Below are 27,204 nucleotides of genomic sequence, written 5' to 3'. Positions count from 1 at the left end.
TGGGACACGATTGGATGACGAATCCAGCATCATCTACAATGAACAGAGACTGTTCTGGTTTTGCTGATGAAAGCATGGAACGCCATCACACAAAATAACATATAGCTCCTGTACAGCACATTGCATGCACATTTGCATGATTGCATTCAGCATTGTGATGACTACAGCAATTATTAATGTATCTTTATTTCAAATTTGAAATGGCTTTTCATGTACATCTTTTACCTGTGACCTTGAAACAGTAATAAAATAAAGTATGTTACCTGGAACTTCATTTTCCATGAGTGTAAATTTTGATAATAAACCAAAAGTGTTGTTTTAACTACCTGATTTAATCAATAATTTCCATATAACTATTGCATATTTTTGATGCAAATATATATATATATATAGTAAGCTGTAATGAATACTAGCTTATTGTATTATTCCTTTAACCTTGCAGCTGCTTTAAATTATGCTTTGAAAAGAAGTGGAAAAAAGTGTTTAAAAGCGCTTTATTTTTCAGTGCATAAAATCATCTTATTGTTTAACAATTAAATACAGCAAATGAAATATGGATCAGCTTCTTTTTTTCAGATCTTCTCGTTTATATTATTTTTATATGTTCTGTCTTTTAGTCTATATTAGCAGTACAGTTAGTCAAATATTGATTGTTTCATTTGTTTTTATTAAAGAATTCAATGATGAGGGACAGAAGGGGTATTCTCTAGCAATCTTAATATATATATGTATTATTTCTGTCGTAAAACTCCCCCCCTTTTTTTTTGTTTTGTTTTGTTTTCTTTACCTGCACAATGAAATCTGGCAAATCTCCTTTGAAGAACACTGAAAGAAATTAAAATAAATAAATAAATAAATACACTTAACAATATGTCATGAGATATAGGATAGACAGGGTAGGCTGAACATAATAAATACTGAATCTCATCTGTATATCTGTATCTGTGCATTAAAACAAATTATAGTGTGGGCTGAGCTATACAAGACTTAGTATCCGAAGTCTTAAAATTACAGTATGACAGCTCAAAGAAATATCTGCCTTCACAAAATTATAAAAGGCCATAAAAATTTTAAAAGAAAGATGGTTCTGCATCAATTATTTACTATATATATATATATATATATATATAAACTTTTATAATTTTTAAAAAACTGCATAAGTTTGCATAAACATTAAAAATTTTAGTTTTATCATAAATTAAATGTATTTTTATTTAAATCAATCAAATATATTATTAAAGAAAAAAAAAATCTTATATAATGCTTTTTTTCATATTTCAATCTCTTAGTTTTTTTTAATCAGTAACAGATTAAATTTGAAAAATTAATAGCATACATTTGCCAAATTGCTACACACTAGTGCATAAAAGATAAAAAATATTTGGTTTGGGTAGTGGCAACACATTGCATTTAAATCTTTTGAGTTGATCAAAAATTCAAAATTTTAGCTATAAGGTACACATGTTCAAGTCTACATGTGTTCACAATTTGGTGGCTCTAGGTACCACCAACTTTCCGCAGTGTGATGAATACACATACAGATTCTTTATTTTTAAATTTAAATGCATCTTTGCTTCAAAGAAAATTTACTGTAAAATATTACATTTATTGTGCTGCGTTGCTCTGTTTACATTATTTTATTATTCCATTTGTAATGCTAAACAGCTTAGTGCAGAAATGTGTTGAATAAATATACTTTGCCTGATACTTTGTTTTACATTATATCTCTCTCTCATTTAGATGTTTTATGTTAGTAAAATCGTATGTATGCAATATGTGTAATTTAATAGTGGTAATCAAATTAAACTGTGTAAAACATAGTTTTAAATTTCCTCTTTAATATTATGTGAAAAAATGTCATATTTGCTACTTAAATATTAATAGCAACTAACAAAAAATGTTCCTTTTTTTAAGAGCTGTGTCTTTGGAAATGATTTGTTCGATATATGGCTTGTAAATTATAAGATGATGAATGAAAATACATTTTAAAATGATTTTTAACTATAGCAATTTATGAATCATTACAGTCAGATGTAGATCACTTAGTACTTTTATGCTTGATTAATTCAATGGAGTATATTCAGAAGTCCATATTTTAATTTTTTTTTCGGTTGATCTGCATCTTTCATATTTTACATTTTTCTGTAAATGTAATTCATAGATCTTTTGTTTTTCATGTTTTTCAGCTAACAAAATGAAATTATTATAATTCCAAAGTCTTCCTTTAAGAAAGTATGAATATTTTTCAGATCAAACAAGTATGGCATCCTCTACAACGAAAACATTTACTAGAACAATCATTACAAAAAGCCACCGATTGCAAAAAAGCATTTTATTTATATCACCAAAGTTTAGATGCAGAAGTAAGTTTTATTTTAACAAGCTCAAAAATGTATATTTATAAGCAGTTAAGTAGCAGTCATCTGTAAATTGCACATCTGCAAAATTTAAATTTTACAAGCTTATACTGTTTTTTAATTTGTACCACTTAATAGTTTTAGGGATAGTAGATCTGATATCAATAAAAATTACTTTAATTTTTTCATCATACAAAATTTTGTCTTGAGCCTTCAATTAATTTGACATTAATATAGTCTTTTGGTTGAAATAATGAGAAACAAGCAAATGTGATTGGGTTATCCAAAAAGTTCTGTGGTTTTCAGATTGCAGTGCATTTTCTTCTAATTTTTGTTATCACTGATAATGAGAGGCCTTGATTGAAATGGATGTTTAGTTTTTTCCTGCTCATATTATGTAATTCTAGCATGTTGTTATGATGTAACTTTTTGTTAGTGATGTGCTAAGAATAGAAAACTCAAAAGTTCATTTTTGATTAATTTTGCTCTCTTATTTTAAAAAAGAAAAAGTGCTAGTCAGACTGCTTGTAAAATGCATGTGGTTAAACGTTTGGAGAAATTTAAAATTTCAGTTTCGAAGATTATGCCCACTTTAGACAAACATGCTTTGCAAACAAGGACCTATTAAGAAAAAAACCGTTGCTGACAATCCATGTTACTATCAGAAAGACTGAAAATTCCAAAAATATGTATGTGTATGGTAATTTGAAGAAAATTAGGTATGTAAGCTGCCAAGATATGTGGGCACTCTATACTTTCACAGAGCTGAATATGCTTGGAGTTGTTTGCTGAAAAAAAAATATGAATCACTTTTTTTGAAATATCTCATTATTAGAAATGAGAAGTGGATACTGTAGTAATCATTATAGATCTTACGGAATCCTAGTTTCCTATATTGCATTAAATGTTCTCTCTGTATTCCTCAAGAACTTTCAGCAGATATATTACACAGTTAAAATCGATCTTTATTTTGAGACTTCAAATATGTATAATGCTCCTCGAACAGCAGGTATGGTCTCTCCTCTTCTACCTAGGGTTGCTGTATTTATCGACACACACGGGGTTGCAAGGTGTGCTCCTTATCACTATCACCACAGAGTTTCCTCCCAGTTCTTTTGATGGCATCAGATGAATATTGAAGAGGATCTGTGCTGTCAAGTATTTCCCTCCCCCCTTAATACAAAATTAGGATATAAAATTAGAAAACTCAAAATGAGATTCAACATCATGACTAGGTAATATGCACACATATAAAAGTAAAATATTAATAAATATGGGAAAAAGCAAATTTCAAACATTTTTTTAAATTTTAATATAAGAAGCAAGTTTCTTTGGAAAGTGCACATACTTTCCCAATCTCGTGACAATTCATGTGTTAGAGTTTGTTAGATTAGATTTATCTTGTTGAACTGTTATGAAGTCTGGTTTCAGTTCAGGTAAATGAGAGTCTGAAAGCAAATAGGCCAGATTGATGTGGTCTATGGACACAGTGGATTTAACTCTGTTAATTTCAATTGTGACAGTTTTGCCCATTGTGGTAAGCACTTTGTGCAGACCTGAGTATGGCTGGTACAGCGGTGGCTTTATGTGATCGATACGTAAGTGCACATGGGTGCACGATTGCAGGTTTGAATTTACATGATACTTGACTTGACAATGTGCAGATGTCGCTATTGGGATTAATTGTTGCATTCTATGCAGTTAGATTGGTGATAAATTGTGTGTTGTATGAAGGTATCTTAGATGATGTTATATCAACCAGGCAGCCTGAGAGTCATGCCGTACACCAGTTCTGCACAAAATGTTTGCAGATCCTCCTTAATGGCTGTCCAGATACAAAGCAGAGCAATTGGAAGTGTTTCAGTCTAGTTATTGGTCTCATGAGCCTTCACAGAGGAGTTTAAATGACAGTGAAATCGTTCAAGAAGGCCATTTGACATTAAATGTTAGGCTGTTGTTGTGATTTTGTTTGTTCCCAAAATGTGAGTAAATTCTGCAAACATTGCAGATCTCATTTGAGAGCCTTGTTCAGTTGTTATAACCAATGGGCAGCCAAAACGAGATATCGATGAGTTGAAAATCGCTTCAGGTCATCTGGAAAATCTATCTATTAGACTCGAAAGGTACATGTTACCTTCTGATGGTGGTATCGGGCCAACAATATCCATAAGGATTTGTGAAAAATGTGCATCAGGGAGAGAGAATGTCCCCAATGTTGTTTTAGTGTGTTTGGTTATTTTCGATTGTTGGCAAGAAACACAGGAATTCACCTAATTTTTTATGTGACATTTCATATCGGGCCATGCATAATGAGAACAAATGAGTTTTGTAGTAGCTGCAATTTCTGGATGTGATAGAATATGCAGATGATTAAAGATGAATCTGCGAAAGAAGTTTGGCACAAATGGACAAGGAACGTCAGTAGAGATGTTACAAAAAATGTTACCATCAGAGTATAGGGACAGCTTGAATTCCATCTTCAAAATGATGTATTGTTTTTGAGAAGGTTTTGTATCTCCAGATCATGCTGTTGAGCTTCGGAAAATTTTTTTAAATCCAGTAATGGAGATTTTGCTTTAGAATCAATTTCGATTCTCGAAAGAGTTTCAACAACAACCTTTTTAGGACCTTGTACATGCCTTATATCGGGAGAATACTAAGAAATAAAATCAAAATGGCTTAATTGGCGAGGTGAACATTTGTGAGGATTCTGCTTAAAAACGGTTTCTGACCTGTATAAATTTGAAAATTTCTGCCTTCTAACATGTGTTGGAATTTCTTAATCACAGAATAAATTGAAAATAATTCCCTATCGTATGTAGACCATTTCTGTTGACTTTTGTTTAGTTTCACAGAAAAAAATGCTGTAGGTTCCCATGCTTGTTGAGTCAACTGCATAAGAGTGCCCCCTATAGCAAAGTCTGAAGCATCTACCCAAATGCTTAACTGGGCTCCAGGAATAGGGTGTCTCAAAAGGATAGTTTGAGCAATGGCATTTTTGGCAGCAATAAAGGGCTGTTCAGTATTTTCATTCCAATTTAATGATGAGGATGAATCCTTAACACGAAAACGAGGTTTATTTTTATTGATATGTCCTTCTAACAGTTTTATTAAAGGAGAAAGAATGCATGCTGCTTTAGGTATGAAACATCAGTAAAAGTTAAACATGCCTAAAAATTGGTGAAGCTGAGTGAGGGTGGTAGGTTAAGGGAAATCTAAAATACATTTGACTTTGTCAGGAAGAGGTTCAATCCCGTTTTCACAATCTATTGATTTCTTAGGTAAAAAACCTAAGAAATCAATAGATGTTTGGCCAAAGGCGCATTTTGAAACGTCCATATTCCTGAAGTTTTGAAAATAAAGCTTTTAAATGCCTGCAGTGTTCCTCAGAATCTTTAGAGGCTATGAGCAAGTTGCCGACGAAAGCATAAACACCTTCTAAATCTCGTGGAACTTTGTCTATAAAATATTGAAAAGTTGCATATGCATTATATAAACCAAATTGCATATGGGTACTTTCGAATAAACCAAATGGTGTACATATGGCCATTCTGTGAATGTCGGCTGGGTTGATTGGTATCTGATGATATGCCTTGATCAGGTCAACATGACTAAAAATTTTAGTACCATGTAATGAGGCAGTAAAATCAGCTAAGCATGGAACAGGGTATTTTTTTTATATCGTTTGTGGGTTTAATGTACGATAATCTCCTACAGGTCTCCATTCCAAAGTTCCCCTTTTTTGGAATCTTGTGAAGTGGGAATCCATAATTGCTTCTTGACGGTCTTAAATGCCCTGGTTGCATCATAGTTTGAAATTCTTGCTTTGCTGTTTTTAAGTGGTCTGGGGCTAATCGATGAGGCTTCGCAACCACAGGTGGACCTTTTGTTATGATATGGTGAACAATGTTGTGTTTAACAGGTTGGTTAGGATCTGGTAATTTAGCAATGGATGGAATTCTTTTAAAATTTTGTGATAAAGTGTGTCACTGAAGACAGTTTCTACTGAATAAATATCTGGATTTTTCACGCAGCCTACAGTCTGAAACTTTGTTTTTAAATCTTTGAGACATTTGTTTCTAAGATCAGGCACCAATTCAAAGAAATAGAGGAAATCTGCTCCATGAATGGGTGCATTTGCTATAAGAAAAGTCCAAGCAAACTTTCATCTTAATTTGAAGTCCAAAGAAAGTGTTTTTTGACCATAAACATGGATAGTTGAAGAATTAGCAGAGAGAAGTGTTTGTTGGATAGAGTTTCATTTTTGTGAATTGTTTGCTGGAAGTAAGGACATGTCAGAGCTGGTATCAACCACGAATGAGACGTTTGTTCTCCAGTCACAAATGAACAGGCGATGTGAAATTTGAGGCAAAGAATAAGTCACTTCTGTTCTTTGCTGGTTTCATTTCCCTTTCATGAACAAGTTTTGATACACTTGTCTTCTCTACATCGTTTTTCAAAATATCTATGATACCAGGAAACAGAATAATCTATCTTTTTGGAACTGCTCCTTTCTTTATTGCGATCTCCACGATTTGGCAAGCAATCTTGAGATAGGGAAATGTGATCAATACGCTTGTTTAATTTTTCTATTTCCTTAAACAATTTATCCTCAATAGATTGATCGACTGTACTAGAAACTGCATAAGTCCCTGGGGTTGGATTTACTTTTAAGATTCTGTTTGGCAATTTCTGCAACTTTGTCTAATTGGAAACTGCTGCCAAAATAGACTGAACTGCTGAAGGAATAATTCTAACATTAGGTTATCAATAACATTTAAGGATTCCGCTCATTGTTTCGTATTCCTAAGCAAATCCGAAGGTTTTCGAGAGCTTAATTCCTCTCTAGATAATAATTGGAGAATTTCTTGCTGAGATGATTCTCCTGATCAGTTTATTAATTCAATTTTAAGCTTTGTATAAGGATTGGTTGGGTCTGGTTTCATAAGTAAATCCTGAACTAATGATGCAATATTTGTACTTTCACACATAACAAACCATAAAGCTGGGTCTGATCTGTTTATAAACCGGAATTTTGGCGGCATATACATGAGACATTGTGCAATGTTTAAGCCAAAACGAAAGTAAAAATTCTACTACAGAAAATAAAATATGAATAATAAATAGAAAACAAAATGATAAAATGAACTATAATTGCTACTCATCTGTGATTCGGAGGATAAAAATCGATTAGTTCTGGTTTAGAGGTCTTGAGATGGCAATCTGTCAAAATCTAAATTACTTGTGAACTATTCACATGGCCTGATTTAGCGAAGTCCAGTCACCAATGTGGTAATTGTTATAGATCCCACGGAATTCTAGTTGCCTATATTGCATTAAATCTTCTCTCTGTATTCTTCAAGAACTTTGAGCAGATATATTACACTTAAAATTTATCTTTATTTCAAGAATTCAAATATGCATATTACTCCTCAAACGGCCTGTCTCTCCTCTTCTACCTAGGGTTGCCATATTTATCGGCACCCACACAGGGGTGCAAGGCGTGCTCCTTATCACTATTACCACAATATTATACAATAACACTGCAAGAAAAAAGATCATGAAGTAAACCAAAAAAAAAAAAAACATTAGTAACATTAAAAGGAAGGCTACATCCCCAAAAGTAATGCTTTGTGTATGGAAGCTTACAAAGGAACTGTACACTATAAATTGTTACCTCAAATCAGACAAATTCAGAAAAATATTGCTCTTAAGTGGCAGTTTTAAGAGCAGAAATTGAAGCAAACGCTGAGAACTGATGAATCATAAAGGTGCCTTTCATTTTGACAATACCAGAGAAAAACTCTTTGAGTGTAGGTGGGATGTTTTGTGTTACCCCGTACATTCACAAGACTTTTTCAACTTTGCTTAGGTGATTCAAAGAAATTTTCTTAAATTTTTGTACCACTTCATTTGTGTTAATATAAAAAACCCACAGAAGATTTCAGATAACCCAATATATATATAGAGAGAGAGAGAGAGAAAAGAATAAAATTCTGTTATTTTCATAAGAAAAATGATTAATCAAAAGACCATGAATTGTTATAGTTTTTTGGTTTTGTCAAAGGAGCAATCTTTAAATATGAAGTAGTTTCCATGTTGTATTTTTATTACCTTTAGTCTAAGTTATTGAAACCTAAATGTAACTTATGTAAGTGTTTTTAACATATAGTATATATTATTGTATGAATATATAACAACTGTGTTTACTGCATTATTTTCATTGTATGAGTACTGAGATAAATAGTGGACTTTTGTAGTGTTTTACTAACAATATTTTTTCATCTAGGGAATCTTTTGGGGTTCTTTTAAAATTTAATGAAATTTTCAAGGTATTTAAAAATATCTGAAAGTCATTGCCAACTTTGAAAAATATTTGAATGTTTTTCTAACTTTGAATTTAAAGGAGAAAGATTGATAACTTTTAAGGGGTGGTCATTATTGTAATTATCTTTTTTTTTAATGCATATTGGCATCTGTAAAAATGTTTTTTTAAAGTCTGCTAAGTAAATTTCACAAAAATGACTGACATTTTGTTTGAGAGGAAAGATTCTCCCTCCCCCAGAATAATGCTTAAGAAACAGTTCTTAAACTATTTTTAATTCAGCCAGTTGGTTATTAAAATTTAGGTAATTTGTAGCTACATTGTAGGTAAGTTTTTCACTTATTCAGGCAGCAAACTGTTTAAAATTTTTTAATCTTGTTACTTTTTTTCTTTCATTTACATAATGCTATAAGAAGAGGAAAATCATGACAAATATATGAAAATGATGTGATTATGAAGAAATTCCATCAAAAAGGTGTTAACTTTTTGCCATTCAACAATAACTTATTATTTTTGAAAAACGAGGGATGCTCGAATATTTTTGTTTTTAATTAGTATGAACCAATGTGCGCTGTATAGGTGGCACAAAGAAAATTTAAATGATGGTTTAGTTCCATCCTGTACACTACAAATTGCAGATGCTTCATGGGGAAAGGTTGCTGTTCTGCATTCTTCCAGTTTAGTGAGAGATGTACCCTTTATTTTGTAGATAATGTCCTTAGTCCTAGAATGCATGCAGGGTTTGCACATAATTCAGGTATCTAATATCTAATGTCAAAACTATATCCATTGTAGAGTTAATAAAAAAATTCCTAACAAAAATGTCATGTAGGTTAGCAATATTGTCAGACCATTTTCTTCAGTCCTCGGAAGTAATGATATTGCACCACTTTGCCAGAAAATATCTAAATTATCCTGCATTAATTTGATTTCTATTAGAAATTGTAATTCAAGTAAGCATCATGTGTAAATTGCCTTCTCTTCAGTGGTGCCATTATTATTTTAATATAGTAACATTTGTTGTCAGACACAACAAACCTTCATAACAGACATCCATATGTGAAGAAAGAAATAAGTTGTTAACTAGTATAGCTTTTTAGTGAATGTATTATGAAATTGCAGGCTTGAACACTTAGTTTGCATCTTATTACTGTATATTTCTAGACATGTTTTTTAAATAAATGTTTAATGCATGTTATTTATTGAATTCCGTATTTTAGTGTATTTTACTTAAATATACCTTAATAAATTGCAATAAACTGTAATTTTCACTAAAATTTAAATTAATGGTTAGGCAGATTTTTTTTAAAGAAAAACTGAATTATATATGAAGTGCGAGTGGTTTTAATCTGATAAAGATTTTTTTTATTCCATGAATTAGAAGATGATGTTGATTTTTTTCAGATTGATTGCAGTGATGTTGTCTTATTCTGGAGAATACAGAGAATGCTGCAGACTACTTCTAATGCTTTAAGGCAGCAAATAATGAATGCAGAAGGTAGTTAAATTTTAGATTTCTATGTGAATAGAACTCCACAAATTGTTTCTTAACAAAAATGTTTTGGAGGGAAAGGGATTCTTTTTGTTTTGAAGAGATTCTATCTGATGAACTTATCATATATCACTAGCAAATATGTCGATGATATTGTTTTAGGTCATCTTTTTTTTCGGGGGGGGCTTTAATTAATTTTCATATTGTATGTTAATCAGTGCTTCTTTGGAAATTGTATGCTTTTTATATTATGTCATTTGTTTTGATAATAAGCTATTTTACATCCAGGTAATTAGCAGACTTTAAATACATTTTATAAAGAACTTTTCTTTGGTCATTATTGTCAAAATTAAATATTTGTCTTTTTCTGTTTTTGCTATTTTAAATTTCTTTTATTAGTTAATTGCCCGCAAGTTGTTGATAGTAACCATATTATAAAAATTTTAAATAATAAATACTGAAAGTTTAATAGGTTAAATTTTATTTTATATGTTAAGTACCTGAAATAATTTTATTTTTATTTTGTATGTTAACCACTTAACTATTTCGGGTGCTGCGAAAAGGGCCTTTTTTTTTATTTGCTTGTACACTGCTCAGGCAGTGTACTTTCCTACATTAATCCACTAATTTTCCTGGCTTTTTCACATTTGTTACTTTGCAGTGTTTCTAATAGATGTCTCTAGTAGTCCAGGAGGGATTGTATTGTAAAAAATAGATTTTACATAGATAGATAGATAAGATAGGTTTTACAACTTTTCATTAGGTGAAGAAATTCAACATGTTTGTTTGCACGTATTCATTGTATTAGGCTTTGCGAATAGTATTACTTCCCAATTTTTTCGTGAAATAAAAGAACGATGGGTGGCAGTGAAAAGCTTATAACAAAATATAATTCTGATATTGGATCAGATAGCGAATCTGAATTTTCTATAAATGATTCTAATAGTCCTTAAAGTTCTTTATCAGAATTCTCTAGTAATGATGAGGAAGCAGAAAGTTCAGATGATATAATTCGGGTTCGGATCGTTTAAGAAATGGATTCTAGTAATCCTCCTCCACCACTGCCGTAATTTTCTTTCACATTTATCTCCTGTAAAGTGTGCTTTTGAGTTCTGCAGTTTTGTGAGAAAAGCCAAATTTAAGTAAAAATGCCTTAATTTCACCGTAATTAAAGGTTATCTTAAATTAATAAATGCAATACTTGTAATAATTCTGACTGCTGATTTGAATTCATATAATCAATTAGAATACAAAAATTGTTATAAATTATTATTTTTGCTCACAATATGGCACAAGAATGAAAAGTGATTAAGTATCCATAATAATGTTCTTAATTTTAGCTTTGGTGTATTTTTGGAATGAAATCAAATGTTGTTATAAAGTATATTTTTGCAGTGGTATCATGATATAAAATTTTATAGCATTTATACAAAATACCTTATTATTTCCTGTGTAATATATTTTACACATTTATACAAAATACCTTGTTATTTCCTGTGTAATAGCATCACCAGCACTTAGACTGCGAAGAATTAATTTTAGTATGTAATAATATGATTAAAAGTCTATAGTTCAGAACTTTATGATGCTGTTAATTCATAAAGTTTACTTTGTTTATTTTGTATTGTCTTTCAAGTTACGATTAGTGATTTTCACTGAATGTGAAATTATTTAATGCATATCTATGTGCATGATCTCTCTCTCTCTTTTTTTATTTTTTGTTTTTTGAGAGGGAGCCAGAGGGTGTGAAAAAATGTTTTCCCTGCAAATTATTAAATACTTATCATGCTAACCCCAAATTAATTTTAATAACTGACTTTCTACAGTTGTTCTTTATTTTAAATTAATCTTTATTATTTAACATAGAAATTGTTTCATCTCTTTTCTAATAGCTCGAAGGCTTGAAAAAGAAATTAAGCAAGTTTTAGAAGATTATAGTCAAGATTCTGACAAAAAGAAGAAATTACTTACTGGAAGAAGAGTTGTGCTAGCTGAAGAATTAAGTAAGTTCTCATTTTTTTTTTATGTTTAGTTCTAAAACATGAAATCTACTGAAAGCTAGCTATCTTTTAAAAGTATTTTATGTCAACTTTGAAGAATGAAGTAAGGAAAATAATAATTTTCATTACTTTGCAGAGAGAGTGCGTCAGATACAAGAAAAATTAGAAGAATTTGTTGCAGCTTTACATACTGAAAGTTGAGATATCTTGTCCTTAGTATAATATTCAAATTCTTTATGCTAGCTGATCATATTTGGCTAGAACTGTAGTGTTAAGCAGATGTTTATCAATGCAACCAAAAGTGATAAATGTAAATGTGTTATAGGCAAACACTTTATTCCAGAATTATTTATTTTGTACAAATCTGTAAGAAATTCAAAAAGGGTGTAATTATATTTAAAATTTTTTAAATTATGATAACTTTAAAAATGCATTACAAATGGCTTTTCTATGCAATTAGAAATCTAAATGTATAAAAAATTTCAAAATGGGGGGGAAAAAATAAGGTAATTATTTTTCAAAGATGATATTGGTATTTTAAAGTTGTTTTGATGTTGCAAAATTTTGTGATTTGTGCTGTATGAAGACAGTTTTAAATTTTTAGATCTATGTATACATATATCTGTAAAATTATAATTATTACATAATATATTTTATTTGAAGATTAATTAAAAAGCATTTGCAATAACTGCTTCACCTAAATACTTAAATTCATAAAAATATAACTTTATATGTTACTAATGCTTATCAAGGATTTAAACTTTGTATAATTCAAGATTTGATTGATGTATATAAAAGTATTTGAAACTGTTTTAGCACAATGCTGTTTTCTCTATTCTTTTGTATTTCAAATGTAATTTATTATAAGAATAAAAAAAATTAAGAAAAGCATATGGTTTATTTACATATTTTTACAAAAATCCTTGAAAGTTGAATATTATCTTGCTTTTAGTCGACTTACAGAACTAGATCGGCGAACTTGCACTGTGTAACTGTGGTAGTTTCCAATGGTTTGTGCCAAAATAGATGCAAAATACACAAAATTGAGTAGACTCTGAAAATGCAAATTAATTTATTTGTCAACTAATTTTTTGTTTTTTGGTAACAAACATGAATTCATTTAGTGTATTTTGTGTAAATAAAATAATTTTTAAAAATGTGTGCAGTATCTATTTTCAGATTCATATACTTATGGTTTTAATTATTTGTTCAATGCAGGTATTTCAAAACCATTTTCAAATGTTGAAACTATATTTTCTTTTAAAATAAATCTGATTACTTCAAGAAGTTTTTAATCTTTACAGTTACAAGCCATATTTAATTTTCCACATATTATATATATTATTGTTTTAAAATTCAGTCAAACATAATACTTAGTAATTCTAGTTCAATTCAATCTTTTCAATCACTATAAAATTTGTATATTTAGTTCAATTCAGTCATTATACTTAATTGTCATAGTTTAAAATTTCTAAATATTTTTGTGTACACTATTTATACTTACAAAATTTAGAGCAATATGCATAGGAAAAATATTGATTTAACATAAACAAAAGGACAGTAACTTGCTGGATAAATGTCTAGGTAATTTTATCATTAAAATATTAGCTTCTTTACATGTGAAATGTATATGTGTTTACTAAATCATCTTTGACTCATTGAAATGCCAGGTATAAATTGAGTATATTTCCCAGATGACCCAAATCCTTAATTCATCATTAATCATTGCATATATCGATCAATTTGATAAAAAATTGAAACTTTGGCATTGTTGAATTTAATAAAGCAAAACATAATATAGATTGAAATGATTGGATGTTCTCAAATGAAGTGTTTCTAATGAAGTACATAAAAATGGTATCAAGCATTAACATTATATTTAATTGTAAGTTTTTGTCTGTCCTAAATGGGTACTACAAGGATCAGTCTTGAGATCCATAGTTTCCTTCATTTGCAGTTTCCCAAACCAGAAAACAACCGCACTTTCCTTTTCATATGTTATTCCAGTTATTGCATACTTACCATTTAAATCCCTATGTCTAATCATGCCATATATAGTCTTCAGTAAAAAATATTACAAAGGTAAATACTTTGGAATTCTTATCAATTCTTATGGAACAACCCATTGCAAGTAAACAATATAGTTGGAACTTGTGTCAGACTCAAACCTCTTGCAGGCAAAACCCTTCCATGGACCTAAATTTGTAACATGAAATTGTGATTACAACTTATCTTGATATGCTATGGCATTGGTCTGCCATTAGAGTTTTGTAGATTCCTGGAAATAGTTGCCTTATAAATTCTTAAGCCTAGAATAGAATTTTATCAGACTTTTTTTAACTTGAGTTTTTATTATTTATTGAATGCTTTATATGTAAGGCTTTTCATATTTTAAAAACTGACTGTAAAGTTTACAGCAGTTTTGCATATACACAAGTTGATAGATTTGTCTTTATTGCTTCTTGCAGTCATGTTATACTTCAGTTTTAGACAGCTTCAATTTTAAATGTGAAATAAAATTACTTAAATTGCTGAATTTTAAATGTGAAATCAAATTGCTCTAATTGCTTAATGATCATCCATGGCATAATAAACTGTAAGGATATTTTAAATATGTAATACTTTCTTTTCAAGGTTCTTTAAATATTGCTAGGCAAAATATTTTGGATTTCAATATAACTGTTTTAATCTGTAATCTGCAGTTTAAAGGGGCATGTCTGTATATATAAGTAAGAAATTTTAGTGAAGGAGAAAAAGAATATGATAGGATTCCATTGATACTAAAATCAAAAGCCAGTCTATTTGATATATAATACAAAGTACATTAAGCTGAAGAGGTTAGAAGGATTTTTAATAGCTGTCTTTAGAAAATGCAATTTATAACACAGTAAGTTATCCTAACTCTTCTGTATTGAAAGCAGTATAAATTCACTGATGAATTAATCATAGTAATAAATTTCTGGAATTTAGCATTTGAATACCTACATTTGCTTTAGCTTAATATTAATGCTAACACATCATTGTGTGACATCTTTTTATTAAAACGGATAAATGGTCTTTTTGTCATCAAATTTTAGAAAATGATTATTCTTGTCAAAATTTAACACAAATTAAATTAAGTCAATTATCTCTGCAAAATATTCAGGAAATAAAAATTTCTTAAGAACTGAGAAACAAAAAAATTCTTTTTCCAAGTAATGAAATCCTAGCTACTATGTGAAATGACTTGCATCACAAAATTATCAAAATTCTTAAAATTGCTGATTTCTTGAAAAAAAAAAAAAAAAAAACAATAGAAAATTCATTGTTAAAGTTACCTTATGTAGCATTGTCAAAATTATGTACAGTTACTAAATTTTGAAGGATGATAACAGCTTAAGACCTTATGTATCACGCATCTCTCTGCAGCAATAATCTTATTTTTTTAGAATTCTTTTATTATTTCCATTTAGTTAATTGTTGTTTTAATTTCAACATGCAGATTTCTTATATTGCTATTTTGCAAATACGAACACTGAGTAACAAAAATTGTGATTTGTATAATATTTCTAGCCTGAATTCAAATGTCTTTTGTGACATATAACTAAAACTAACATGAATATGCATAAATGTACACTGGTGGAACCTAAAAAATTCTCATCTTTCTCTAAGATAAAGCTGAGAGAAAAGAATCATCTAACAGATGGAAGCATACGACTTCTTTGTCCCCATGAAACAGCTCTCTTACAGGCCATTATATGTTTCTTTATTTGAACATGCCAAAGCACATAAGGGATATCTTCAAAGGGTGTTTTTTAGGCTAAACTGCCTATTATGTATGTTATACTTATAAAGGACCATAAAACACTTTCAAAAATTTAAATCTTACCAAGCTGGAAATCAGAATGGCCAACTTGATAGCTGCTTTCTCTAATTGTAATACTGTTCAGTCAGCCTTCATATTTAAGAGTATCAAGATTATTGTATGGATTCTAAGATTACTTTTTAATAGCATTTGTTCATGAATAAATTAAATCAAAATTTTATTTTTTTCTGGTTGCACATAAAATTTTGCCTTCTAGAGTGTTACCTGTTTGATGAACAGTCTATGGTTATGTTTTGATTGAATCTTTATCTTTTCATGATTTAATTGATGGTAAATAATTATTAGGCTACCAATTATGTTGGTAGTTTTCAGACTTTTAATAATGAATCCATCAGCACTATTATGTCATTTTTTTATAATATTAACCAATTCTATTTTTAGCTCTTGTTTTCAAGTAGTAATTTGAATTTTCAAGTTCTTCATGGTCCATTGCAAGAAATATATACAAATATTTGTTTTCACATAAAATTAAAGATTGCATTACTTACCTGAAAGCATAATATTAATGTTACATACCAAGAATTTGGTTGAATGTTAGCTGCACCTAAAAATAAGTGGATTGTGATGTTAAAATATAAGTATTGAAAAGAAAGAAATATTTTGACTTCTGCATTATTAAAAAGAAGGAAAGAAAAGTCTTGAGAATGTCTTTAGTAGAGTTACTTTTTGATTTGAATGTTTATTTTTTAACTGTATGATATTGGAAATTTTGTGGCAAAATACTAATTATTACCTGCACCTAGAGAAAGGACTTAATCAAAGTCATGATACACATGAAGAAGACTGTAAAAACCCTTATCAGTTCATTCTACCATTTGAAATCATAATTTTAAGATGGGATAAACTACATTCTGTGATCATATCTACTTGGCTAGTATTGGGATTTTACGAGAGATGAAAGACAAGGTCTAATAGAAATACAGTGTATATGTCTAACAGTATGAATGCCTATTAGGCTTGTATTGCCTTTTCAGAAAAATTTTCTGATTGCCCATATGCAAAATTTATATTATAAAATTAATTCTGATTGGGATTATTCTATAAACTGGGAAACAATAGATTGCATATTTTAATGAAAATCAAAAGCATAGTTTTTTTAAATTATTCATTTCTGAGTTTTTTTACTATGTGGCTACATGGCTAATTTTCAGTACTTTTCTTTTTGAAATGTTATGAATAAAACTTAAATATTCGTATACCTTACTTCTTATTACATCCTGTGTGTTATTAGTTTCATTTAAAAGTATGCCTTTGGAAGTATAGTTTTATTCAGAAAGTTTTTGACAAAAGTATCCCTATCCTGTTGCTATAATTAATCAAAATATCTTTCCTTTGATTTTGAAAGGCTACCTTTCATTAAAATTATTTTACTAACTGTAAAATTTTCTTTCTTTCTTTCTTTCTTTCTTTCTTTTTTTTTTTTTTTTAATATATTTACCATCAGATTATTTTTTTGTGTGTGGAATTTTTTAAATACAATACACATACAGTTTCTTACCACATAAAGTTGCTGCAGATACAGACAGGTATAGCATTTTTATGAATTGAGTTAGGGCTATTTTGTCTTCCATTTTGTCTGAGCTTCCAAATTCCCAACTTCTTGGCTACAAAAAAAAAAAAAAAAAAAAAAAAAATGTGAATAGTTAGAAACGACTTCTCTCTTGAAGAACTCATTATGATTTTGAATTTTGAAACCAGATTACCTAAAAGTTTTGAAATAGCAAATATTAAATAAAGAATCTTAGATTATAATTTTATTATAGAATAAAAAGTCAAATATATCATCAAAATATTGGTTAAAATTGGCATTTTAAAATTAAATGGTGTGCATATATGTATAAATTACAGCCCATGGCTTCTTTATTAGCGTTACATTTATCACACATTTGACACAAGATGCTTTTTGATAAAGTTTAATAGTTTAAAATGTTAGGACATTCATTTTAAGAAAAATGCACATTAACATTATTTAAAGATGAAAAGGGTAGATTTTCTGGTTGAAAACAAGTGCTCAAATGTTTATTCTGGTTACTCTGTTAGTTAATTTATTCTTACTAGTTGGTTACAAATTTAACAAGTATGCATCTGATGTTATTGTAAACAAGAACTGGCATTAGTCTGAGAAATTTATAAGTTTTTAATATCTAAATACCATTTAAGTAAATCTGCAACTAGTATCTTTAATGTAGTTTTAGCTTGAGTTCAGCTCAGATTTTTTGTTGCAATTTATAATTAAAAAAATATATATAATTTTACTTTATATGATGGGAAGATGAAAATAATCCTCAAGTATGCCATGGTTAGAATTTCAAACGAGTATACAAGTATTTCTGTGAAACTGAAAGCTACTTTGAAATAAAAGGGGCATGTTAATTTCTAAGCTAATCTTGGACTTGACATCACAGGTGTACCAGTTGCTATTGGTAATTTGGGGCTGTAAATATTTTGTGTTATTCTTTTATATTTTCTGTGAGGTCAGATTGCAGTCAAAGATGCATAGTGATTCAATTTTAACTTTTTCACAGATTCTGGTATCATACTGTGAAATATTAGTAATTTAATTCTGCTTTTTTGCACCTGCTGATTTTTATTTGTATTGTTGGTTATTGGCTAGACTAACAAGGAAGATCTGCAATTTTGAACTCTAAAAATGTTTTAATATTTGCTTATATATATACATACATAAATACAGGGTGATTCTAAATTGTTTTTACAAATTAAGAGGGGGGATAGTACTCATCCAGATGAGCAATAATTATGATAGAACGTAGGGTCGTATTCCACTCTGAGAGGCAGAAAAGAGGAATATTAGAATTTCAACCAGAACTTACAACAGTGTTGGGAGAGTGAATGAATGAAACCAAAAGTGGCACAATCAGTTTAGTGAAAACTCACAGAGAGTGCACAAAATGGATAAAACTGAAAACTTGGCTTTTGAGTGTTAATTCGAGCTCGGACTTTGATGGCAAACACTCAAATGCATATCTTTGGTTGGCAAAGTCTCAACCTTGCAAACAATTGCAACACCTTAATTATCTAAATTATTAGGGGGAAATTATCTATTGGGGGGAACTATTATTACCTTGATATCAAGTATCCAAGGTAGCAGATTTTTCCCCCCTCCGCCATCTTCTATCCTACCCTCCTGGATTTACTATGCTGCACTCATTCTTCTTGAAGCACCCTTCTATGGGACAGTTCTGACAGCCGGAATACAGCATGAACTTTTCATGCTAATCTCGGCATACAGCGGAATTTGAAGCTAGTTGATAATATTCAGTCCTTGATTAGATAATTAACTTTTTGCAATCGTTTGCGACGTTGAGACCTTGCCAACAAAAAATGTGCATTTCAGTGTTTGTCATCAAAGTCTGAGCTCGAATTAACACTCGAACGCCATGTTTTCAGTTTTATCTGTTTTGTGCACTCGATGTGAGTTTTTCACTAAACTGATTGTGCAACTGTTCGTTTTGTTCTTTCGCTTTCCCAACACTGTTTTAAATTCAAGTTGGAATTCTAATATTTCTCTTTTCTGCCTCTCAGAGTGGAATGCGACCTTATGTTATGTGGTAATTATTGCTCATCTGGATGAGTACTATTACCCCTCTTAATTTGTAAAAATAATTTAGAATCACCCTGTATATGTATGTATGCATGAATCTGCTCATCTAAAAATATATGATGATAAAAATTACCTGTAGATATTTGTTTATAAGGTCATAAAAATTAGCTAAAGTGCTGCAGATAAGATAATTTAACATAATAAGATAATTTTCACATTTTCATTTTTCGGGTTATCTCCAGAACTGGTGGACAGATTTTAATGAAATTCGGCACGGACATAAGGTGATGCAATGTAAAAAATACAGTATGCAACAATCATGATACACATACATAGTTGTGGCGTAAGGTTCATCAAGCAGGAAGGTCTAAAATCTAAATTTCCAGATCGAACTGAAAAAGGGTCTAATAAAGAATATGATCCTATCTAACAGTCATTCAGTTCTCACAATGTGACTTCATACTAATTATGAGGTAGTTTACGAATTTCTATAACTGTCAGTCCCACTTCTGCAACAATGCTTTTTACATGTTCCGGAAGAGAGATGAGAAGTTGGTGTTGCCCTCCCCAAAGCGTCTCAGACATATTCTCTAAGGCTTAGGCTGAAGATTTGGTTACCTAACTCATCTTTCAATATTCTTCTAACTTCCCCGAAAATCATCTTTAAATCCAGATTCCCCTTATGTGAATAAGAGTTGTCGTCCATACAAATGAGCGAAAGGCAAATTGCAGCCCTGAAACTACGAACAAGAGGTTTATCCGATTTCTCCTGTTCACGTCCCTTTCCTTTCTACATCCAATTTTTGTACGTAGCCTTTTTAACATGATTGTAGCCCTTTTAACATGACACGTAGAACACCGAGTTGAATCAAGCGTCAACGGGAGACCATTTTCTTTATACATGAGTCTGGGTTCAGCTTTCAGGATTGACCACGTTCACCTGGAGGAAATCAGAGACTTGCTATCTCTCTTAACATCCGAGAAAGGGAATGGCGGAGAAAATTTGATAGCCTGGGGCAGGAATCATGTTGCGCAGACTCATAAAGCTTCACGTCCTTGATAGAAGTTCCATAACTGCTCCCAGGCATAAAAAAAAAAAATCTTAGTCATGTGTTTATCTTTTTAAAGGAGGAGGAGTCTCTCAGTTCATTTTTATGGATGACAATGCTCATTCATGTAAGAGCTAATTTGGTGGGTGATTTGATGGAAATTGAGGATGTTAACCAGATGGCTTGGCCAGTCAGATTTCCAGATATAAACCTCATAACACACGTTGGGAGGAAACTCGCTATTGCAACTCGATTTTCGCCTTCCAGAACGTAAAAGCACTGTTGCGAAAGAAGGACCGACTGTCATAGAAACTTACAAACTGCCTCATTTTTGGTATAAAGCTACGTTGGGAAAGCTGTGTGATTGTTAAAACGGACAACACCCTCTATTAGCATTTTTCCCACAATCGTGCAACATGTATTTTAGAGTTCTTGTGCCGATGGGCCTTGCATCCGATCATGCGTGTGTACGAAATTCTCGAACTTAATTGATTAAAGCGAAACAGCTGAAGCGCTATCTGCTTAACTGAAGGGATGCTGTTGTAGAGGCTTCCACGTTACATTTGGCGAAAGTGATGACTTATGCAGCCAGCCAAAGGTTCGAAACCGGGCCAAACTACCAGTGTACAGTGACTTTAAGCTCGGCTGTATTCAACAGGACTGTGTGCATCATGACTGCGTGCATCATGGTTGCGTTATATTTTCCTTATATCAACCTATGTGAATACTAAATTTCATTAAAACGCGCCCTTCGCATCTGGAGATAAATCACTAAATGCGAAAATTCTCTTAATTTTGGTCAACAGTACATTTCTATTTCGGTGGTATAAATTACAAAATTCTGCTTTGCATTTCTTGATAAATTTATATTATCTTAATAAAAGTTGACATTATTCGAAGGATAAAATATTTGCCTTTTTACCCTTACGAATAGAAGCTAATTATGCTGAAAGTAAGTTCATAATTTAAGCTGTAATATGTCTACGAAGATTTTTTTTTAAAGAATTAATTATAACATTAGAATTTATAAACATTATGCGTGCAAATTTTGATAAACCAATCCATTCTTACATCAATTCGATATATCATGAAGTAAAGGCCTGCAAATGTCACTACAGTTGCAAGATATGTCTGTGCCATTAATTTTCCTTCCACTTTGGATTTCAGCATTTGTTTCGACAGCACAGCTAAAAAAATTTTTTTAATATAAATACACACACACATATATATATATATAAACTCTTCTAACACATTAAATATCCTTCGGATCATTTATGATTATTGAACTGAATATTTTATTGTTAATTTGATACGTACCCTATATTGAAAATACCTTCGCACCTTCTAGGTGTAAGAAAAAGAACTTTGTCTTATAAGTTATGAATTCAATTAATTCCTTTATTCAGTTCACTTCTTAAATTTGCTTTTTTTTTTTAATTTAATTTCATTTTTGTCATTTTTTTATATCCTAACACTTATAAGTAGAATTTAACTTTAGCACTTTAATCTGTATAGAATATGCCAACTAGTGATATCAAGGGAAAGTTAAACAAAGATGAACAAAATATACTTTTTTTTTTTTTTTTTTTTTTTTTTTTTTCCCCCCAAGCAGAATTTTAGATTTTTCAAGCCTTGTGCGTTTATTCTTCTTAAACTTATCTTCAAAAATGTAGTTATTGAAAAGTTGCTGGCAAAAGTTTTCATTTCTTTTCTTTTTTTTTTCTTTTTTTCCTTTTTTTTTTTTTTTCTTTTTTTTTTTTTCTTTTCAGTTATTTATAAAGCTTTCAAACTTTTCCCCCTTTAACAAGGAAGAGAGATTTTTTCTATTTAAAAATACTTGTAAAAAATTAGTAGTTGAGACATTTAATCATTTATTAGCGAAAAAAAAATTCCTCGAATTTTGAGTTATTTTTGATATTTTTTTTTGAAGCATTTGTAACGAAAACTGGAAATTTGGGAAGGAGGATTACGTTAGTCTTAGCAAAATATTTATTTCCCATCTACCAGGTGTTGGCATTACAAGAGTGTGAGACATGGGTGACGTCAGTCAATGAGACGCGTAGGGGGTTCTAACTTTATCAGGGAGTGGTTGAAAATTAGTTTTGAGCGAGAGATCTGGACAAAGTCTGCATAAGAAAAAGGTTAATGGGGACCGATAGTTATAACGAGCTACGTTGTAAATACCTCAATCATTGTATATAGTTCAATTGTCATTAGTGTAGTTTAGTGAATCCGTGTGTAATTCTTGTGTGTGTTCAAGTATTTAAGATATAAAGCGGTGTTAAATTTTTAATAATATACCTAATTGCTTTCATTTATAATATTTGTAATTGTGATTTATAATGTATCCAAACGAAGACGTTAATGAATATTTGCACCATTATCGTAATTAATAAAAGACGTTTATAATGCCACATATTACTTATAAATAATTAAAAATTTAATTTTTTTCGACTTAACTTGAGCAATTTTATGAAATTTTCGAACATATCGATGGAAAAAATATTAATTGTAAAATGTTTTGCAATAACTTAAATTACCTGTTGCAAATGACACTAGCATCATATTTAGTATTTGTAGAATAGCACCGCAACTCCTCGTCTGAAAAAATGGATTTGTTTAATGAAAAAAAAAAAAAAAACAGAAATTTAAAAAAATACATTTAATACAGGTTTTCTTTGTGAACAGAGATTTCAAAAATACACTTAATAAAGGTTTTCATTGAGAATAAATGCTTCAAAATTTGAGTCTTGATACGTTAGGTAACAAACTGTAATTTTGAAGAATGTATTATTTGAATTACACAACAGAAACTTTTGGCCTGATTTAAAAAGTGTTGAATGTTGTCTCGATTTAAAGAATTTTAAAGATTGCCCTTAAGATTTTAAAAGATTTTCCTGATTCAGAAGTCAAACAACAAGGTTTTGCAGCTGAGGATGGTGGTTCGGTAAAACCATCGAAACTAGTCCTGTGAAAATTTTGTAAATATAACGCTGATTTTCGTTGTTTGACTTCTGAATTAGTATTTATTCGGCGTGTTATTGCGTCTTAAGATTGTCCTGGTTTAAGGAATTTTAAAGATTATCCTGATTTAAAGGTTTATTGACTATTATTGAGTCAAAATAATATATATATATATATATATATATATATATATATATATATTATATATATATATACATATATATATATAAGAGTGACATTAAAAAATCAGGACTTCCATATGAATAAATATTTCCAGTAGAGTTGAGCATAAACCATGAACATGAACTATTTTCGGTTAAAACAATTGATTTATAATGTGACGAAATACTATTTAAAAATGTTTCTGTCTTTTTTCTTATAGGATTTTACTACTCTTATGATTATTGTATTATTCTTTTTAACAAAGGAAAAGAAACTAGATTGTTATTAAAATATGCATACTCACTAATATGTGATACCCTGTCTGCTTTTCATTGTCAGTCAAATGATCAAACAGTGTTAATATTAAAATGCTGACCAGCTGAAAATAATGCAGAAAAAAGTAAATAACATTAACTTGAAAAATAACCAAAGAACATCATACTCCATCTTAGTAATCAAATTCTATTATAAAAAGTGATTGCTTTTCTGGAAAACATATATGATACGAAATTATAAAATGAAGTGCTAATAATTTACTGGCATAGAATAACTAACATCAAAATTATGTTGAATTCAATTTTATATTGATTCTGATTTAATAATATTCATTTCCAGAAAGGCAAACGCGAATCTTTCATATTCAAAGCAAAAAAGAAAAATATCTGGCAGGATACACAGCTGCTCCGAAAAAATGCAACATCATGAAAAAATACTGCAAATTAAAAAAAGAATTTATTATTTCAAATGATTTCACGTCCTTAAAAGTTTAATAAATTATATTGTTACCACTTATAACACAAATGTTATTTCCGACGAGGCATTGATTCAATGAGCACTCGAATTCTGTTCTGGGTTATCATATAATCCTTATTTTAATAAGAAAAGTTTCCCCCCTTCATCATCATTAACGAAGGGGTAGCAGAACGTTCATTCTTCGACCAGTCATATGTTACAGATTTGTCACTGACATGAAATCTTTAGAAAGGGATGGTCAAAGAAGTGCTACAGAGAATTTTTAATGTATGCTTGCTGATTGTAGCTATACAATCTGCGCTTTATTCTATGCGACGCTGTTACGTCCAGAAGATACGGTAGTGCAGCGGGATGAAGCACCTTCTCGACATACCATCATTACATATAGTAGTGTGCAAAACTTAAAGATCTTCTTTCATCTTAGCCTTAATTTCGCAAAACATCAACTGGACACACACGAAATTTATACCATAGGGCACAATGTAATACTAAAAGGATGAGAAAAGTATAATAACAGAAAAAAAAAAATGAATAGGGCGCATGCGATACGGAATGATTTGAAAAATGCTTTATTGACAGAATAGTGTTGGTATAAAACACTGTCTAGCCAAGAAGGATAACAACAAGCCAAAGAGCCTTAGTATGGGAAATGATCTTCCCTAACTACAATGGTCGCGTTCTATTGTCCGTAGATACTCAGCACCAAATTATCTAACAGTTCTTGGTAAGAGTTCCTATTCTTCAGGAAGAATCTGTTTCAGTTACCTGGTGTCCTCCAGAGAATACGATCGTGCAGGCAGGCTTCTCCCCAAAGTATTTCACACATATTCAGTCTGATTTAATACTGATTTTATTTAAATCAAGACAGTATGCTAGCCAATCCATTCCGCGGCTATTTTCACTCACTTTGAGTTCCTCAACAGCAATAGTCCCGTATGGGCTTGCATAGTCATCCATAGAAACAAAGTAGGGACCTCCAGGAAAGATGAATGTGGGGTAGAATAACTTCATCATAGTAATGATCTTTTGTATGAAAACATCTGTCAAAAATGTGAAGCTCCATCCGTGCAATTGTGGAGCTCCATAATACCCCTCCAAAAAACACACACCCCAACGTTCTCTTTCCCTGATGTTAGTGGGATCCTTACCGCTCTCTATATCAACTAGTCCGAGAATCGTTTGTCAGACTGGAATGACTCATCGGTGAGGATGACATTACTCCATTGATGAGATGTCCATTCTTTGTGTTCTCAATACCAGTGTAAACGGTATTGCCAATGGGCTGCTGTCAATGGTTAGGCAAAGTTCAAGATAGCAGGAGAATAGGCCATCTTTATGAAGTCGTTTGGCCACAGTTAAACGAGACACCTGTGGTCCGGTTGCTGAGCAGTGTTGCCCACTGTCTTGTTTCGATCTCTTTTCGTCTTCAGCATGATATATTGGTCATCAAACACCATTATTATTCTTATTTGAACCCCCCCAGAAGAATCTACAGTGAGAAATCTCAATCTAGCAAAGTCACAATCCCAGAAGAATTCAATGAAGCAGTCGCCTGGCTTCGAGACGAAAAAGTTCAAAAATTCCTTGGAACTGTTATTTATATATTGACAAAATTAAAAAAGCGAAGACTACCTTTGAAAAATTAACAGCAGGATTCCAAGCAGCCATGTGCCTAGTTCAAATCGCAGAAAATGAAGACTAGATGTGAATATCCCCATTACACATGCAGAAATTATTGGACTCTATTTTATTTTCAAAAAATTCATCCAATTTCGCTTCACAGTTCATCTGTTTTCAAGTAGCACCTCACAGGATCAGTTCTTGAAAAGGTGACCTCCCACGTGACTGGCTCTGGCGAATAATCTCCGATTATCTACAGAGAGGATTTCTGCCACTAGTAAGAGGACTTTTCCCAACTACGATGCAGAGAAAAAATGCTCGACCTCGAGGCTTTCGCCACCACAACCATTTATCGCTTGAGGGCGCGGCGCAAATGCACCTTTACAATTTTAAACAAAAGTGCGCGGCCTTCGGCCTTACCAGACGGTCGCGGACATTTAGCCGACAGGACACTAAACCGACACCAGTTAGCCGACAAGTCATTTAGCCGACAGGGACACTTAGCGGACATGGACACTTAGCCGACAGAACATTTTGCCGACAGGGACACTTAGCCGACAGGACATTTAACCGACACGGACACTTAGCCGATACGGACACTTAGCCGACAGGACATTTAGCCGACACGGACACTTAACCGACAGGTCATTTAGCCGACACGGACACTTAGCCGACAAGACACTTAGCCGACAAGGACACTTAGCCGACAGGACATTTAGCCGACAGGACATTTAGCCGACACGGACAGTTAGCCGACATGACATTTTGCTGACACAGAGAATTAGCCGTCAAGATATTTAGCTACAGGACACTTAACTGTCAACATATTTAGTCCACAGGACACAAAGCCGACAATAAAGTTTAGCTGACACGTACCCAATAATTATTCAAAGTTACTATCAATTACAAAATTTCTCGACTTCTCCGTAAGATCAATATTTAAGTTATTTTTTCACTATCAGTAAAATTCATTTTTCGATTCTTAAGAATCTCATATATACTTTTAATTATTGTGTTAATTAAGCATTGTTTGATATGTATCCATGGACCTTATA

General features: G+C 31.1%; 2 protein-coding genes across 6 annotated transcripts in view; one reads left to right on the top strand and one right to left on the bottom strand.

Moving 5' to 3' along the window:
- Nucleotides 1-13,333, top strand: part of Opa1 (Opa1 mitochondrial dynamin like GTPase) — an 83,578-nt gene extending 70,245 nt beyond the window's left edge. For all 3 annotated transcript variants that reach the window (XM_035376903.2, XM_035376896.2, XM_035376889.2), the window contains 4 exons: nucleotides 2,250-2,363; nucleotides 10,087-10,180; nucleotides 12,067-12,177; nucleotides 12,311-13,333. In XM_035376903.2, coding sequence (XP_035232794.1) covers nucleotides 2,250-2,363; nucleotides 10,087-10,180; nucleotides 12,067-12,177; nucleotides 12,311-12,375 — 384 coding nt within the window. In that variant the 3' untranslated portion in view covers nucleotides 12,376-13,333. The remainder of the gene's footprint in view (nucleotides 1-2,249; nucleotides 2,364-10,086; nucleotides 10,181-12,066; nucleotides 12,178-12,310) is intronic.
- Nucleotides 13,054-27,204, bottom strand: part of LOC118204601 (uncharacterized) — a 53,762-nt gene continuing 39,611 nt past the window's right edge. For 2 of the 3 annotated variants that reach the window (XM_035376910.2, XM_085821892.1), the window contains 6 exons: nucleotides 24,081-24,155; nucleotides 23,191-23,251; nucleotides 21,722-21,837; nucleotides 17,538-17,643; nucleotides 16,528-16,583; nucleotides 13,054-13,228 (listed from right to left, as the gene is read on the bottom strand). In XM_035376910.2, coding sequence (XP_035232801.1) covers nucleotides 13,112-13,228; nucleotides 16,528-16,583; nucleotides 17,538-17,643; nucleotides 21,722-21,837; nucleotides 23,191-23,251; nucleotides 24,081-24,155 — 531 coding nt within the window. In that variant the 3' untranslated portion in view covers nucleotides 13,054-13,111. The remainder of the gene's footprint in view (nucleotides 13,229-16,527; nucleotides 16,584-17,537; nucleotides 17,644-21,721; nucleotides 21,838-23,190; nucleotides 23,252-24,080; nucleotides 24,156-27,204) is intronic. The other variant, XM_035376916.2, reaches the window with a different exon arrangement.

Source organism: Stegodyphus dumicola, chromosome 8 (assembly GCF_044657685.1).
Source record: "Stegodyphus dumicola isolate Sdum_Otavi_A_Nest chromosome 8, ASM4465768v1".
NCBI lineage: Eukaryota > Metazoa > Arthropoda > Arachnida > Araneae > Eresidae > Stegodyphus > Stegodyphus dumicola.
The sequence above is the reverse complement of the archived record's forward strand: the minus strand, read 5'-3'. Positions and strand labels throughout refer to the sequence as shown.